We start from the raw sequence: 17,502 nt of genomic DNA, 5'->3' as shown, positions 1-17,502 counted from the left end.
GACTCCTTCACCACACTGACACCATGGGCACTGCCCCTGCTAATGTGCATGTAGTGACATCATGAGACTAACTCATTCCGTCCATTTTCAGATCCAGTGCAACTTGATCGACTACACTAAATATTGTGCTAACGTAAATGACTGTTCTTGCAAATGTTATGAGAGAACTTTCACATACAGTGGGCTCCAGAATTATTGGCACCCTTGATAAATATGCACAAAAAGTGCTAAACTAAAAAAATAATAGTTATTGACATAAGCTTTATTTTCCAACATGTGTAAACTAGTGTGCTTGATTAATGATTCATTGGAATCAACCAAAGGTCTTAAATTTTTTTAATAAAAAAATATTTCCCCAAAAAACAGGTTCCACAATTATTGGCACCCCTGGCTTAATACTTTGTGAAAACACCCCTGGCAGCCATGAGTCTTTTCCTATGATTTGTGATATGTTTAGAGAACACATTTGGAGGGATTTTTGACCATTGCTCCATGTAGAACTTTTCAGAATCATTGATATCTTTGGGTTTGCGCTTATGGACCCCCCCTCTTCAGTTCAGACCACAGGTTTTTGATGAAATTTAAGTCTGGAGACTGAGATGGCCATTGGAAAACATGGATGTTGATTTCACTTAAGCATTTCTGTTTAGATTTTGATGTATGCTTGGAGTCATTGTCCTGCTGGACAATCTAGCCTACCTATGACCAAGTCCTAGCTTCTTAGCAGAGACAACCAAATTTTCTGCCAGAATTTCCTGGTACTTTGTTGAATTCATTGTGCCATTGATCTAAAAAAGTGCCCCGGGACCACTGCCAGCAAAACATCTCCAAAATATCGAAACCCACCTCCATATTTGACAGTAGGTATGAGGTGCTTCTCCTGTATGCATTCCTCTTTTGCCGCCAAACATGTCGATGGTGTGTATGGTCAAAACGTTCAATTTTGGTCTCATCTGACAATAGCACTCTCTTCCAGTCATAATTCCAATGAGGTTTGGCAAGCTCCAGATTCTTGGTTTTGTTTATTGTGCTCAGTAAGGGCTGCCTTTGTGCCACCCTTCCAAAGAGTTAGTTGGTATGGAGGTGCCATTTTATGTTTTTTTTGTTGACCACAAGAAACAAACCAATCTCTGCAATTCTTAAACTGTGATCCTTGGGTTATTAATGGCCTCCCTCACCATCTTCCTCACCGTTCGTGGGGACACCATGCACTTGCTTCCTCTTCCTGGCAAATTTGCAACCATTCCATATGTTTTACACCTTTTTATGATTGCCCTTACAGTGCTAAGTGGTATGTTTAACGGTTTCTGTACCCATTACCAGACTTGTGACGGTAAATTACCATCGGTCTCTGAATTGACAGTTATTTGGCTTTTCCCATGCTGATGGATGACAAAGGGATTTTGTATGCTTGTTACCTCATTTTTATTCTCTAGTGAAACTGGAAGTGATGGAATGACACCATATAGTTCCTTTAGACTGAGATTAACTAAACTAAGTTTGTACAATTGTATTGCCAATTTCATTTTGTTTGATTTTACTTACAATAACTGTTAGGGGTGCCAATAATTATGAAATGGTTTTCAGAAAAAAATAGATTACTTAACAAAAAAACATAGAAGCATGAGTACATGTATTGAAATAAAAGTATATAGTTTTCCCATATGTTTGAACATAACATATAGATTATTATCTGTGTCATTTTATTAGGGGTGCCAATAATTCTGGAGCCCACTGTATGTAGATTTCATTTTCACATCAACATTTGCAATCTGTAGTGCAAAATTCATTTTTTATGTGGTCATGTCCCAACTAAAATGCCAGAATTTCATTGATAGGTAAAGTTAAATATGACACAAACTACTGTATAACCAGCAGAGTTGTACTATCAAGACTCGTCACACTTTCAAGTGATTTTATCTGATGTCTTTAACACTTGAACATACTGCTTGAATAAAATCTCAAATTTTAGACTTGACTTCAACGCCTTTGCCAGCTTGAGGAAAATAAGTTAGGCTTGCAAAGATGTTTGGCCACCGAAAGTGGTAATAAAGGGGAGCTTCAAAAGTCTGAGTGTCAGAAAGCACAACGGGAGATTGAGTACAAAGACTCTGATTTCGAAGTATAGTGGACGAGCTCTGGACTCCAACTCCCATAAGCCCTCAGAGACTACCAAGGTACACCTTTTCGGCCTCAATTAAACTAATGATGTGTTGAAACTGTCTTCAAAGGCCACAGGCCCAGTTTCATTAGGTGCCGTGACACCAAGGGTCCGCAGAGAACTCTGAACACATTTATGCGGATGAGATTAGAGAGCGCGAGCGCTCTTTTCCCAAGACGTGCACCGCCGCCGTAACCAATCACAACGCCTCATTGTGTGTGTTTTGAAGTGTTAGCTGGGCACTCTGAATACCTGTATGCTGGTTACCCAGCAACAACAAGAAGCCAAAGCAGCACTCGAAATGGAAGGATCATACTTTCATTCTGCATGCTGTCGATGAAGAAATATCCCAAATGTGTACTTTAGATTGCATGTCGGTATGTGTGTTAAATTCACAGTTTTATGATACGGTGGTATGTTCTTATATTTTGGTTTCCTATTTTACTGTTTTTTTCTCATTCAATAAATGTCTTTCATACTCTGTATTGCATGTTATAAAAGAAAAAAAACTGCTATCTAAATGTATACCTTGTGCTATACTGTATGATAGAGGCAATTGTATTTTAGTGGACATGTATGTATAGCGAGAGAGAAAGAATGGCTTATGTTTTACGAATATTTAAAGCTTTTCTTGCACTTCAGGTTTCATATTTTCATATATTTTAGCATGCATTTCACGTGTATTTTCATAGGAATACAGCTGAACCAACCTTTGAATCTGAGAGTGCTGAACATGTGTTCTGTTCTGTGCCCATGAGCTACAGTGGGTGACAGTTCTCTCTGCATGTGTCACACCTATCACAGGCGTGTTCTACCTATAGCAGGTGCAGTTCGATCTGTGAAGGGCATGTTCTACCTTTCACGGTTGTGCTCTACCTGTCGTGGGTGTGGGTGTGTTCCATCTGTCAAGGTTGTGTTCTACCTGTCGTGGGTGTGGGTGTGTTCCATCTGTCAAGGTTGTGTTCTACCTGTTGTGGGTATGTTCTATCTGTCACAGGTGTGTTATACCTGTCACAGGTGTGTTCTACAGTATATGTCACAGGTGTGTTATACCTATCACAGGTGTCTTCTTTCTGTCACAGGTGTGTTATACCTGTCACAGGTGTGTTCTATCTGTCTCAGGTGTGTTCTATTTGTCACAGGTGTGTTCTATCTGTCTCAGGTGTGTTCTGTCTGTCACAGGTGTGTTCCACCTGTCACAGGTGTGTTCTATCTGTCTCAGGTGTGTTCTATTTGTCACAGGTGTGTTCTATCTGTCTCAGGTGTGTTCTGTCTGTCACAGGTGTGTTCTACCTGTCTCAGGTGTGTTCTGTCTGTCACAGGTGTGTTCTACCTGTCTCAGGTGTGTTCTGTCTGTCACAGGTGTGTTCTACCTATAGCAGGTGTGTCCCACATGTCACAGGTGTGTCTTGCCAGTCGTGGGTGTGTTCCACAAGTCACGGGTGTGTTCTATTTGTCACAGGTGTGTTCTACCTGTCACAGGTATGTTCTATCAGTCACAGGTGTGTTATACCAGTCACAGGTGTGCTCTATCTGTCACGGGTGTGTTCTATCAGTCTCAGGTGTGTTTTACCTGTCTCAGATGTGTTCTACCTGTCACACGTGTGTTCCCACCTGCCCCCCCGAGCTCCTCACCTTTCTGGTACTGGAGCCAGAGCTGCTGCTGGGCCCTCTTGCTGGGGAAGTAGATGCTGCAGGTGAGCTCGGAGCCGTAGAGCGCCTCAGACACGTAATGGCTGCCGTACTGCCGGAGGAAGGCCAGCAGCTCCTCCCGGGTGCTGTCCGCGTTCAGCGTCTTCAGGGTCTTGGAGAAACCTGAGGGAGCGGGAGGAGAGCAGGGCGATGGGGCGGGGTCAGGCAGGCGCAGGGGGCGGGGTCAGGCAGACGCAGGGGGCGGGGTCACGTGGCCAGATAGCGACCCGGAGGAACAGTGTCATTCTGTCCTTTAGTGCGGGACGTATCGACCCTTAATATAAATCAGCCTTCACTTGTGGAATACAGGATGTGCAAGGCAGATGTTTTAATGAGACAGAGCATATGAATGTCAGGTGTGTGTCATTTTGGCCATACTGGCCTCATTAAAATTAAATGTTGGCCTTTTACAGTAATACAGTAATTCCACAACCGCTCTCTTGTTTTTATGTAATCTCAAAGAGTCTTAACAGTGTTTCAAAACTCTCACCTTTCACCTATTTTTCCATGTGAAATCTTAAACCTTTAAACCTTGCCTGATCAGATTACCAGCCTGTTTGTTTGAAGGGATAGTTCACTGGGGTTTAAAACATTTTTTTTTTTCAGTTTTAGTGCCTTTCATTTGATTGGCCCTGACAGTTGTGTAAGATTAAGGACATTTCAGATATTTAAAAAGCAAGCTTTGCAAAGGCAGGTATAGGGCATTTGGGGTTTGTGGTTGCAAGTGAATACACTTCAAGTAACTCCACAGAAGCTTGTAAAGCATATGTGTGTGTGTGTGTGTGTGTGTGTGTGTGTGTGTGTGTGTATGGGTGTGTTTGTGTGCCTCTAGCTAACTGCATGCATGTTCAATAACGTGAGTAGTGCAGTTTGTAGGGCATGTGTGTATCTGTGTGTGTGCGTAGCGAAGGTGGCGTTTGCATGCAGTCGACCGTACCTGTGGACAGCGTGATGGCGCTCAGCTTGACTTTGTACAGGTTGCTGCGCACCCTCCACTGCTGCATCATGGGATACCCCATGGCCTCGCTGAACTGGGCGTCCCCTGCCGCGGCGACACAGACAACGCGAATCAACGGACACGATTTCGCACCGAGCGAAATCCATCACAGCACCTGACACCGTTGCTATCGGTTACATCTTCCCCATGAATATTTTAGGAGAGCCCTGGGGGGGCATTCAATCAATGTGCAAAGAGCTTCAGCCCAGACAATCAACAGTGAGTCCAAAGACAACCAGGGAGGTCTCCGTCCCCAGGGAAACTGTTTGTTTGGACACACAAAGCACTTACGAAGCAACCTTCTAAGGTGACGAAGGTAGCGTTACAAAAAAAAACTAAGGCCTAGCTACCAGGAACATTGGTGGGCATGAGTATATCCAATTTCTGTGGGACTGCATGGTGCAAACAAATCTGGTAGTGAGTTCTGGAAGCTAGGTCACCATGCAGTGCGCTTTGACCTTGTATGTGCGTTGAGAATATTTCTCAAGTCTCCAAAAGGGGTTTTTGATTTTTTTTTTTTTTAAAACATCAAATATATTCCATATATATGTAAACCAAGAGAAAAAATAGGCTACATGGCCAAAAGTATGTGGACACCTGACATCTAACATCTCATCCAAAATTATGGGCATTAATAGGGAGTATTATGCCCCTGCTATAACAACCTCCACTTTTCTGGGAAGGCTGTTTACTAGATGTTGGAGCATTGCTGCAGGGATTTGCTTCCATTCAGCCAGAAGAGCATTAGTGAGGTTGGGCACTGATTGGGTGATTAGGCCTGGCTCACAGTTGGCTTTCCAAATGATCCCAAAGGTGTTGGATGCGGTTGAGGTCAGGGCTCTGTTCAGACCAATCAAGTCTGTCCACACCTTTTTCACAAAACCATTTCTATATGGACCTCGCTGTGTGCCAGGGGGCATTGGCATCCTGAAACAGGAAAGGGCCTTTTCCCCAAACTGCTGGGGAAGCACGGAATCTTCTAGAATGCGCTATTGAATTGTAATCTGCCTTCACTGGAACTAAGGCGCCTAGCCCAAACCATGAAAAGCAGCCCCAGACCAAGGGGTGTCCAGATACTTTTGGTCATATAGCGTATTTTTGGAAGTAAGAGAGCTTGTGTGGGCTTGTTTCAATAAATGATGCATCAGGTTTCAGTCCTCATGAGGAAAATTGTGAAGTATGTTTTTTGTATCAACTCTTTTACTTACGGCGCACAATTAAGCCATTTAGCAGAAGCTTTTAGTCAAAGTCAAAGTGCCTTTCACGTGGTAAGCAAACACCATAAAAGCGAGAGATAGATACCTTTACTGTCATTTAAATACCACCATCAAGCTGCTCCACTCAAGACCTGCAAGATTAGGGCAGGCTACATGCTAGCGACACACTCGCATGTGTTTGAAAGAGGATTTGAGTACGTAACATTACATTAAATCACTTAGCACCGTATCCAGAGCGACTAACAGGAAAGTGCACACAGAAAGGTTTAGGCAATGAGATCAGCTGACGTAAAAACATCTGTGTCACAGTAATAGTAGTACAGCACATAAACCTATATGAACACAACATTAGGTGCCATAGTACATATGAGACAGAGACTGAGGATGAAGAGCTTTGTGCTAACATAACATTAATATTATATTAACTGATACAATAAGTAATTAATAATATTTATAAGTGTAATTGACAACTAATAAAGTAGATAGAGGGAGACTGGGCAGGGTTAAGAAGTCCCGCCCAAGCTTTCTCTCAGAAATAATAAAAGTAACCTTACTGACTGTACTTGGGAATCAGTCGAGCCTAACAGGTGATGACATACTAATGCGTAATGTAAACATGAATCATATAAAGTCCCATGTGTGTTGTCTGAACTGGATCTGGGTGGTTCAGTGTAGCACAGTGGGTAAGGAACTGGGCTTGTAACCGAAAGGTCATAGGTTCAATTCCCGGGTAGAACACTGCAGTTGTACTCTTGAGCAAGATGCTTAATCTGCACTGCTCCAGTATATATTCAGCTGTATAAATGGATACAATGTTTTAAAAAAATAAATAAATAAAAAAAATACTATGTAAAAGTTGTGTAAATAGTTCTGGATGCCTGTAATGTAGAATAAAGAACATGCTGATTATTTACAGTTTTTGCCGTGTACCCTTTTTCTATCAATTTTCGAAGTCCTACAAGAATGTGTACTTTTAGACGCAGTACAGGCCGTTCCAGAAACACCACGGTGAAGGTTCAGCAGTACGTGAGCACGATGCTGAACAGCCAGTGTTTACCATGATTTTAATGGGACAATGTGTGAGACGGAACAGGCCTTGTTTTGGGCTTTTATATGCACAACTAAACACTTTCCCTGGGGTTAACCGAGATTACAAAGAATAAATAAATAAAGAAATAAACATTTCAAGCTACATTAGACATACAAACACATTTGTGTAATATTTTATTTTCCCCCAAAGAACAGCTTGAGGTTTTATTTAATGCAGTGTTTCATGTTTGTTTTATTGTTTTACATCTTTTCAGCTAGAAATAAAACAAAATATGTGTAGCTACGGTTGAAGATAACTTTCCGGACTGCTACAGAAATTGTGAGTTAATACCAGGATTATGATACCTCCTGCATTATGTTTTCTAAAAAATAATTTGATAAAACATAAACCTTGCTGACGGCAAATTTTGCAGGAATTTTACTGGAATCCAAAACAGTAAACTGAAAAAGATTCTTAAGAAAGAAATAAGAGCATGAGATTTGCACAGTCTGGCTGTTACTGACTAGGTTTGAGGAAATATCTGCATATGAATGTATAGTCTACAGAGGCAGTGTAGTATAATGGGTAAAGAGAGCGGTCTTGTAACCTAAAGGTCACAGATTGGACACTGCCGTTGTACCCTTGGGCAAGGTACTTAACCTGCATTGCTGCAGTACATACCCAGCTGTATAAATGGATGCAGTGTAAATGCTATGTAAAAGTTGTGTAAGTCGCTCTGGATAAGAGTGTCTCCTAAATGTCTGTAATGTAATGTAATATAATCTAATGTATATGTGGATGCTGCACATATAAACACATTGAATGCCAAACTGGATTAAATAGCTTCTCACTAGGTTAGACTTTAAAAAACTGGATGTAAAAGGTTTTTTAAATTTGCAGTGGTTAAGAGCATTCTGAATCTCTGAGGAGATGGGAAGGTTAAAACAGTTGGTGATTAAACTGAATTGCTCCCCTCTCTACTCTGAGAGCATTAACATTCTTAGGACATTACAGTCGGCGGAAAACAGGCCAGACAAACAACCGAGTGGGGAAAAGGAGAGAAACATAATAAAAGAAGCAGCAGCAACCCCAGAGAGAAGAACAGGTAATTACCGTGTCCCCAGTAGGACAGTGCCAATCAGAGATGGGTATGGTGTGTAGGGCTTATGGGGTCAAACACACACACACACACACACACGCACGCGTGCACGCAAACACACACACACTCACTCACACACACTCGCACACACGCACACACACACACACACAATCAGAGATGGGTATGGTGTGTAGGGCTTATGGGGTCTCTCTCTCACACACACACACACACACACACACACACACACACACATACACAGACACTCACTCACACACACATGCGCACACACACACATACACACACACTCACACTCACGCACACACACACACACACACACACACTTACTCACACACACACTCACACACGCACACACACGCACACGCGCACACACACACATACACACATGCACACGCGCACACACACACACACACGCTCACGCACACACACACACACACACACACACACACCTGTGAGCAGCTGCAGGTTGGGCAGGGGTTCCGACAGCACTCCTCTGCACTGCTCCTCCACAGGCAGGGGAATGACCATCAGCCCGTCGGCCAGCTGGGGGAAGTCCTTAATGAAGTTATTGTCCCTGTAAGACACAGAAATGTGACACAGTGTAATGACGCCCATAGTACTGCTCCAGGTCCTTATAAACAACTCCCACAGTGTATCCAGTGTGCACTGCTAGCTGGAGCAATGCAAAGCCAACTGCGCGCCACCCCTGGAGGACCAGACTCACAAGCGGTGCTTTTACCCAGTGCGCCACCAAGCAGCCTCGAAAGCAGGTAACATATAGAGACAGGATCACATCCCATATCTTTAACTCTAGTGTCACTGAACTGTCAAATGCAGTTTTTTCCATGCAAGGACGTGTCCAATAGATGAATTTTACATCTTATTTTTTTAAATTATATCCACTCTCCTCTTCTCTATTGTCTCTCTCACTCTCTCTCTCTGCAGGTAAAAGATTGAAATGCTTTATTGGCATTGAAGAAGACTGATACAGCACAGGGGTTTCCTCTAGAAACTATTTTAAAATCACACCACCAATGCACACAGACCTGTTTAATCATTATTGCCAACCATGCAAGTCAGTTAAAACAACAACAACAACAACAACAACAACAAAAAACACTTTTCCACTGTTCGCGATTTGAAGGGAATTTTTAACAACCACATTTTCATCTGTTTGGCAAGAGGCTCGAAACAAAGACAGACGAACACACACACACGTATGCACACACACACACACAAATGTATACACATAAACACACATACACGTATGCATACACATGCACACACACACACACACACAATTTCATGTGCCTCTTCTCCACCACTGAGGTTTGAATCCCCCAACTACGCCGCTGATACACAGGAGAGCATGCAAGTCAGGATTCAATTAACACGCGTCCTTAACCCCGACTAACAATTCAGTTCAAGTGTTTGGATTTCTTCCACAAAGACAGTTCAGCACGCTTAGCCAAACCGAACGTTCAGTGAAGAAAAAAGAAAGACTTGTATTTGTACATAAAAGATAAGGAGAAATTCTGACTGAATCCTGAGTCCACCCAGAAGAAAACATAACTCTTTGGAAATGTCTGACCGGACTCAGATCTGGTAACACACGGGATATGTCGATATATTCTTCAAACCACTAGGCACCTCACACCTCATGTTGTGTGTATGAGGTATTTCTATTTTGCTTACAACCTAAAGTTGGAAATTTGCACATAACTGGGGGGTGGGGTTAGAGATAAGTATTGTAAAATTGCCACAGTATTGTTGTTAAACTATGAACAAACTTACAGTTCAATTGTAATTGGCCTATACACCATTACAGCAACACTATTATTAAAGTGTAGGTCTACAAAACCTTACAGCAACATTGTATTTAACTTTAGGTGTACACAACCTTACATCAACATTGATATCTAAACTACACACACATTCGCAGCGACATTGTCACTGAACTGCACGGAAGCTTACAGTGACGTCGTTAAAACCAACTGCAGTTAGCTTTTGCGCTAAGCCGCGATCGCCTTCCCGCGAAACCGACGCACTACGATCGCGATTGGATCGGCGGCTCGAACCCGCGCGGCTTTCCCGAGCGTTCCCGCGTGTGTCGCGTGGGGGCAAACCGCGGGGGGGCAGGTCGGCGAGGACGCCGGCGGCCGGACGGGAAATTCAAGGGCGCTGCCACAAGGTGGTAAAAAGATTAGCCGGCCATGGCGGCATACGGAATGGTACTGATTAGAGAAATGAAAGCGGGGGGGGGGGGAGAAACGGCGGAGGGACTCGGGCGAGGTCCGAGCTCTCGACGCGAAGGCTCGCGGACTTTTTCGACCCGGGGGGGAACTCGTCCTTGTCGCGCGCGCTCCGTGCGCATTTGTTTATCGGCCGAGCCCAGGTTCCCCCCGTCACGACAGCGAGAGAAGCTGCGCAGAGAATACACGGCCAAGCTTTTCAGTCACAAGCACTTTAAAGAGAGTGCGACAATACAGGAAGGCCATAATACACTAATACTATTTAGGGTGACATCCCACCCCCCCCTCAACCCCCCACGCCCATAAATATTCAGATATGATCAAATGCACCCCCTCTCCCCCCACCCAATAATTGTATTTATTTTTTGATAACGTGTGGCAGCCAGCCATGGATTATTTCTGATATTTCAGATGGTAGGTTATGCATAAAATTTGCCTACGAGTTTATCTAACGGGAACAGTAATGCACTAGTTTGTTGTCAGGACACCATTAGCTACACACCACGCGCAGAAAATGTCTGCTTACCCACTGAGGCACGTCCCCCTCCGCTAACTGTTTTCCTGAAGGAAACCCTGACAGGAAGTGGCCTCACGTGTGGGGTATTGAATAAGTTTCCAATCAGCTACAGGACTATTTCAGCTGTTTGACTTGGAAGTAGAAGCAGTTCATTGAACATGAAATGCAAGCAACATTCGTCTTTTTTTGTGGAAAAACACAGGAAAACCTGGTAATTTGAGAGTAAAAATTGGAAGCACATAATATCAGCATAGCCACAGCTGTGCATGAGAAACACAATCCACATCACAAACTGTTACAAATCTATTTTACCAATGAATAGCACAACATGATGCGCATATATTACTGGTTTACTGACTATTACTTTCATATTCGCTCCACAGTTGCAATCAGGGAAAGCTGAGGGAGGGAAGTAGAGAGAGAGGGGGGGGGGGGGGAGCAGGAGGACGGTAACATCAAAACAAATACTGTGGAGCAGAATGCACTGGTATAGAAGTCTGACGCTCATGTAGAGACTTGTGTTGGCCCCCTCCTGTGTGTCAGTAGGTTCTAGTTTTCAAGCTCACTGCTCTGGTGGGTTAAGGGCCAAGAGGGAGAGAGAGAAAAAGACAGAAAGACAGAAAGAGAGAGAGAGAGAGAGAGAGAGAGAAAGAGTACCGGAAGATGTTGACAGGGCAGAAGGAGAAAATGACATGGAGGTGAGTGGGGGGGAAAAAAAGCTACTTTTTAAAGTTTAAAGGCGTAGTCACACAAAATCACACGAGTGTCTCTTACTGTGAAAGTAACTGAGACCAAAAGGAAGCGGAGTCTAATGCTTTAGATTTGCCTAGCGTCTGACAGAGTCTGCTATCCTTGAATTACACGCTCAAAAAAATCTAAATTGGGTAAGACATCATATCACTGAGTGTAATTTTAAAAGGGGAGACAGCCTTTTAGATCCCTTTGTTATTTTGACGTTTGATCTTGATGTTTTGTTTAAATCATAATGTTCTTTAAATGGCGTAGATATGTAAATGGAACTGTTCACTGGAACTTGGACTTGATATCTTCATATTACAGAACATAAATTTCCCTGGTTAATGTGGCTGACACAGTACTTTATTTCAGGATAGAGTACAGAGCAGAGCCATAATTACCAGTGGCCTGCCTGCATTCCTGTAGATCCTATGCTTTCCACCCTAATATTGAATCACAAGTTGCTATGGCTACTGTTATATAGTTATCAGCTGAACGTTTTTCAATAGAAAAACATATGTTTTTTTTTAAATTAAGAATACATCTGAATCAATAGAAGCTCTGAAATAAATATTCTTATTGACCCAGGTTCATCTAATTTTCTTTAAATGCGTAGATATGTAAATGAACTGTTCACTGGACCTTGGACTCAATATCTTGACTTGTTTTCATTTTACAATACAAGAGCCACAATTACCAGTACCCTGCCTACATTCCTGTAGATCCTATGCTTCCTACCCTAATATTGAATCACCAGTTGCTATGGCTACTGTTATGAATGTTTTTTTTTTTGCAAATTAAGAATACATTTAAATCAATAGAAGTTTCGAAATAAATATTCTTATTGACCCAGGTTCACCTAAAAGGTCTGAAATGTATTTATAAATATTTTTTTAATCCTCACACCCCCCCCCCCCCCCCCCCCCCCCCCCCCCCCCCCCCGTCATAAATCTTCATTAAATACATGTGGAGGATGATGTCACGGCAGAGTTATACAAGCCGATTTGCAATAAAACTTAGTAATATTTAAGTAATTTTATTGTACACATGGAACCAAGTAAGTCAATATTAGGCTTTTAAATAATGGCATTAAGCCTGTTTTATTAAGTTTACAATTTTAACAAGCTTTTTAGCGAATCTTAATTGGCTTTTAAATTGTTTTAATTTAAAAACGTTGCTACGGTACCCACTACAGAATCATTTGGCACCGGCCATTTGGAGACCATGTTAATTTCACAATTAACATTCCATTTACAGTCTAACCAATCGGCAATTAAGAGGTTTAGTGGCATGCCAATCGGACGTGAACAAGAAGTAAACATCCCTGCAGATTAAACCAGCCCTTGCCTTTACAGATGACATAGATCACATCAAAGGGATTCTTTTTCCTTTCTGTTCATAAATGTTAAAAAGTGCACGCCTTTATCTTCATCTTCTCGCTTAATGAACACATCAATTGCATGAGTGTGATGGCACAGGGGCTGCAATGCGGTGCAAATTATCCTTAGCCTGATCTTTTAAAAAAGCAAAAACTAAATAAGTTTGCCCATGATAAAGTAAAAATCCTAAAACCAGCATACCCCCACCCCCCCAGTAAGGCAGTTTCCATGCACGTTTCACAAGTTATTGTCACTTATACTTCTGAACAGTGTCTAAAGCCTCGTTTGCGTGGCAAGAGCTGAATTCTGAACCGCTAGTGCATGTGGTGGCGGCAGCAGCTTGCCGTCTGAGAGTGTAAAATCAGTCAAGGTTTAGTAAACTAATTAAATCTTGCTTATGGTGTATGCAGGAGCCTAAAAAAATTAAAAAGGCAAACACATATAGCTATTTCTTTAGTATAATTTTCTTTCACCAGGGGAATTCAAGTTCTTTCAACCTTCTGCTGGGAGAGCCCTGGGAGAAATCAGTTAGAGGAAAAAAAGTATTTATTTTTTTAAGTGACTTATTCATATTAACTAACATTTTGCTCCATCCAGAGAATATTATAATCCAGTAGCGGTAGGCTTTGTGTGCTCGCCATGTGTTTCCACAAAGAACTTGGGGCCTGATTTACTAGGACCTGCAGCACACGCGAAACCTTTCAGTGCATGCAAAACCAATAATGCAGCCAGTGATTGATCGTGGTATTTGTTTCGCACCAATCATTCACCATGTTATTCATTTTGCTAAAGGTCTTAGCAAATCATGAAACAGTGTACCGCAGTTTTCATTTAAGGAATGTTAAAGACGTGTATTTTTGGCTGGACCGCAACAACGGGGCCAGCCCTACAAACGCAAATGTCTGCGACTGAGTCACTGAGTGATGAAGTTACACCATTGGTCGGCCGAGTTATGAAGTTACACCATTGGTTGGCCGAGTTATGAAGGTACACCATTGGTCGGCCGGTCCAGCCGTATACTAGGCTTTGACCTGGTCTTGTTACTGTAGGAAACTGCTTAAGCAGCAGTGTGAAGTAGGCCCTCTTCTCTGTACAGTCTCCTGGAGCCTGGAGCTCTTAAGGGAAGCTTATTCTTTAAGCAAACAGCGCTGAGCCAGGTCCCAGAGCACGGGTCTGAGAGTGAACGTACGGAGGCTTGGCCTCGTTTGAAAGAGGTTCGCGGCTTTGGCGGCTCTGACGGGTGTCTCCGGTGCGCCCGTCTCTCGGGGCGTCTAGGTTTACCGCGAATCCGTCTCCTCCCCCGGGGAGGCGAGCCGCTGTGGGAAAAGCGCGCGGCGCCCCCTGGTGGCCGGTCCCTACACCCGGAACCGCGGCGGCGACGGCCTCGTCGTCTCCGCGCGTGGGCGTTTACGCGTTCGACCGAGCCTTCTTCAATCTCGATCAATCAAAGATGACGATCTCAAACGGGCGACGGAGGACCCCCCGCCGAGCGTTCTCTCTCCCGCAATCAGCGACGTGATGAGTCACTGCGGCTTCGGCTTCAAGTGGACTGTTTTTCAAAAGCTTTTATAACCCGGGGGACAATTATACACACCGGTCGCGCTGGAGGTGAGCTCTCCTGTTCACTGTAAAGCACTTGTAAATCAAAAAATATAAGAGGAATCAATTATTATTATTATTACTACTACTATTGTTGTTATTATTCTCATCATACACATCCATCTGAAATCAATACAGTTGCTGTGCCGTAGCGAGTTTTCTACTAAGAAACATCCGGTGCAAACAAACTCATGCCATTAATGCATGCTGTCTCTGCACGCCCGTACACGCTGGTTGAATGACAATATCATTAGCAGGCACTGTATGACTGCCTACCACGTAATCCTGAAGGAGTTGGGGGGGTTAACGTTTTTTTAATTTTATGGTTTGTTTTGGGGAAACACTCAAGGCATTGATGTAGTAACATCTGGATTCCATCATTTCAGCACGGGTTCAGTGGATGGGAAGACGGAATGCGTGCGGGTGTGTAATGATGAATTTCTGAAACGGCTGTTTTTCGCCAGTAGTGAGTGAGCTGTGAGCGTGTGGCGCTGGCCGAAATATATGCTGCACGTGCGCCTTATTGCCACCAGAGGGCGGCCTCTGCGGTGTAATGGGCTGGGTCCTGAACTTGACGGAGTTGACGGTTTCTCGGGTAGAATCGGATTCAGTTCGTTTGGACCGTCGTGAGATGGACCTGCTGTTCAAACTGCCCTCTGACTCGGCCCACCCCCCACCCACTCACCCCACTCAGTATTTCTGTCATCGAGAGATCACCTGGGGTCACGTTTGGGGCGAAACCTGGACCTGGCTTGCGGTACTGGAAGCACCCCCCCCTCTCTTTCACACACACACACGCGCACACACACACAAACATACACTTACAGCACAAACACACCTCCTCACATATGCACACACACAGCTCGCTCTCTCTCTCTCTCACACACACACAAACACACCTCCTCACATATGCACACACACAGCTCGCTCTCTCTCTCTCTCACACACACACAAACACACCTCCTCACATATACACACACACAGCTCGCTCTCTCTCTCTCACACACACACACACCTCCTCACATACACACACACACAGCTCGCTCCCTCTCTCACACACACACACACACCTCCTCACATACACACACACACAGCTCGCTCCCTCTCTCTCACACACACACAAACACACCTCACATACACACACACAGCTCTCTCTCTCTCTCTCTCTCTCACACACACACACACCTCCTCACATACACACACACAGCTCGCTGTCTCTCACACACACACAAACACACCTCCTCACATACACACACACACAGCTCGCTCTCTCTCTCTCACACACACACACACACACGCGCACACACACACAAACATACACTTACAGCACAAACACACCTCCTCACATATACACACACACAGCTCGCTCTCTCTCTCTCACACACACACAAACACACCTCCTCACATATACACACACAGCTCGCTCTCTCTCTCACACACACACACACACCTCCTCACATACACACACACACAGCTCACTCTCTCTCTCTCTCACACACACACAAACACACCTCCTCACATATACACACACACAGCTCGCTCTCTCTCTCTCTCACACACACACAAACACACCTCACATATACACACACACAGCTCGCTCTCTCTCTCTCTCACACACACACAAACACACCTCACATATACACACACACAGCTCGCTCTCTCTCTCTCTCACACACACACAAACACACCTCCTCACATATACACACACACAGCTCGCTCTCTCTCTCTCTCACACACACACAAACACACCTCCTCACATATACACACACACAGCTCGCTCTCTCTCTCTCTCACACACACACAAACACACCTCACATATACACACACACAGCTCGCTCTCTCTCTCTCTCACACACACAAACACACCTCCTCACATACACACACACACAGCTCGCTCTCTCTCACACACACACACTTACAGCACAAACACACCTCCTCACATATACACACACACAGCTCGCTCTCTCTCACACACACACACAAACACACCTCCTCACATATACACACACACAGCTCGCTCTCTCTCTCTCTCACACACACACAAACACACCTCCTCACATACACACACACACAGCTCGCTCTCTCTCTCTCTCACACACACACAAACACACCTCCTCACATACACACACACACAGCTCGCTCTCTCTCTCACACACACACAAACACACCTCCTCACATACACACACACACAGCTCGCTCTCTCTCTCACACACACACACAGGTCGACTTCACGTTCAACATTCGACGCGCTCCCGTTTCTCTCCGTGACCTTGTACGTCTCGAAACTTTTTTCTTATTCATTTATTTATTTATTTTCTTAGCCGGCGTCGGTGGCATGACTAATGAAGAGCGGACGGGTAAACAGCGCTCCGAACCGCCACCGACCGCCAGAGCTGATAAACAACCCGGGCTCGCGTAGAAAAGAGCGAGGGCGCGGAAGCACGTTCGAGAAGACGTGTCACGGCAAGGAGCGATTATGCGAGCAGCATCCCATTACGACCGCTCTGTTCTCCCCCCCCCCCCCCCGTAAACAAATTATCTCCTCCGAACGTCGGCGCAGCGGCACGCTCGCAGGCTACGCGCCGACGAGATGAAAACAAACCGCGTCCGTCCGCGCGAATCAAGCGGCGCCCTCGTAGAGGAGGGCGCAAACCCGCCTTCGGAAGGTTCCGGTCCCTTTCTCCGCTCCGAGCGAAAGCGGCTCGGCGGGAAGAAGGCGAGCTGCGGAGGCGAGCCGCCCCCGCGGCCCTCTCCCGTTAAAATGTCTGCTCGGCGCGAACGCGCCGCGACCGGGCTCTGGCTTTCT

The 17,502-nt window shown here is 44.6% G+C and overlaps 1 protein-coding gene and 1 long non-coding RNA gene across 5 annotated transcripts in view; one reads left to right on the top strand and one right to left on the bottom strand.

Moving 5' to 3' along the window:
* The window catches only part of LOC118212501 (astrotactin-2), a 382,570-nt gene that overhangs the window by 62,072 nt on the left and 302,996 nt on the right, over positions 1-17,502 (bottom strand). For 3 of the 4 annotated variants that reach the window (XM_035390420.1, XM_035390421.1, XM_035390422.1), the window contains 3 exons: positions 8,664-8,788; positions 4,791-4,895; positions 3,797-3,976 (listed from right to left, as the gene is read on the bottom strand). In XM_035390420.1, coding sequence (XP_035246311.1) covers positions 3,797-3,976; positions 4,791-4,895; positions 8,664-8,788 — 410 coding nt within the window. Of the gene's footprint in view, positions 1-3,796; positions 3,977-4,790; positions 4,896-8,663; positions 8,789-10,188; positions 10,267-17,502 lie in introns of those variants that run through there. The other variant, XM_035390423.1, reaches the window with a different exon arrangement.
* Positions 11,457-17,502, top strand: part of LOC118212504 — a 39,373-nt gene continuing 33,327 nt past the window's right edge. The window contains exon 1 of the long non-coding RNA XR_004762245.1: positions 11,457-11,681. This is a non-coding gene — a long non-coding RNA (uncharacterized LOC118212504). The remainder of the gene's footprint in view (positions 11,682-17,502) is intronic.

The sequence above is a fragment of the Anguilla anguilla genome, chromosome 14, assembly GCF_013347855.1.
Source record: "Anguilla anguilla isolate fAngAng1 chromosome 14, fAngAng1.pri, whole genome shotgun sequence".
NCBI classification, from domain to species: domain Eukaryota; kingdom Metazoa; phylum Chordata; class Actinopteri; order Anguilliformes; family Anguillidae; genus Anguilla; species Anguilla anguilla.
This window is presented reverse-complemented; position numbering and strand designations above follow the sequence as displayed.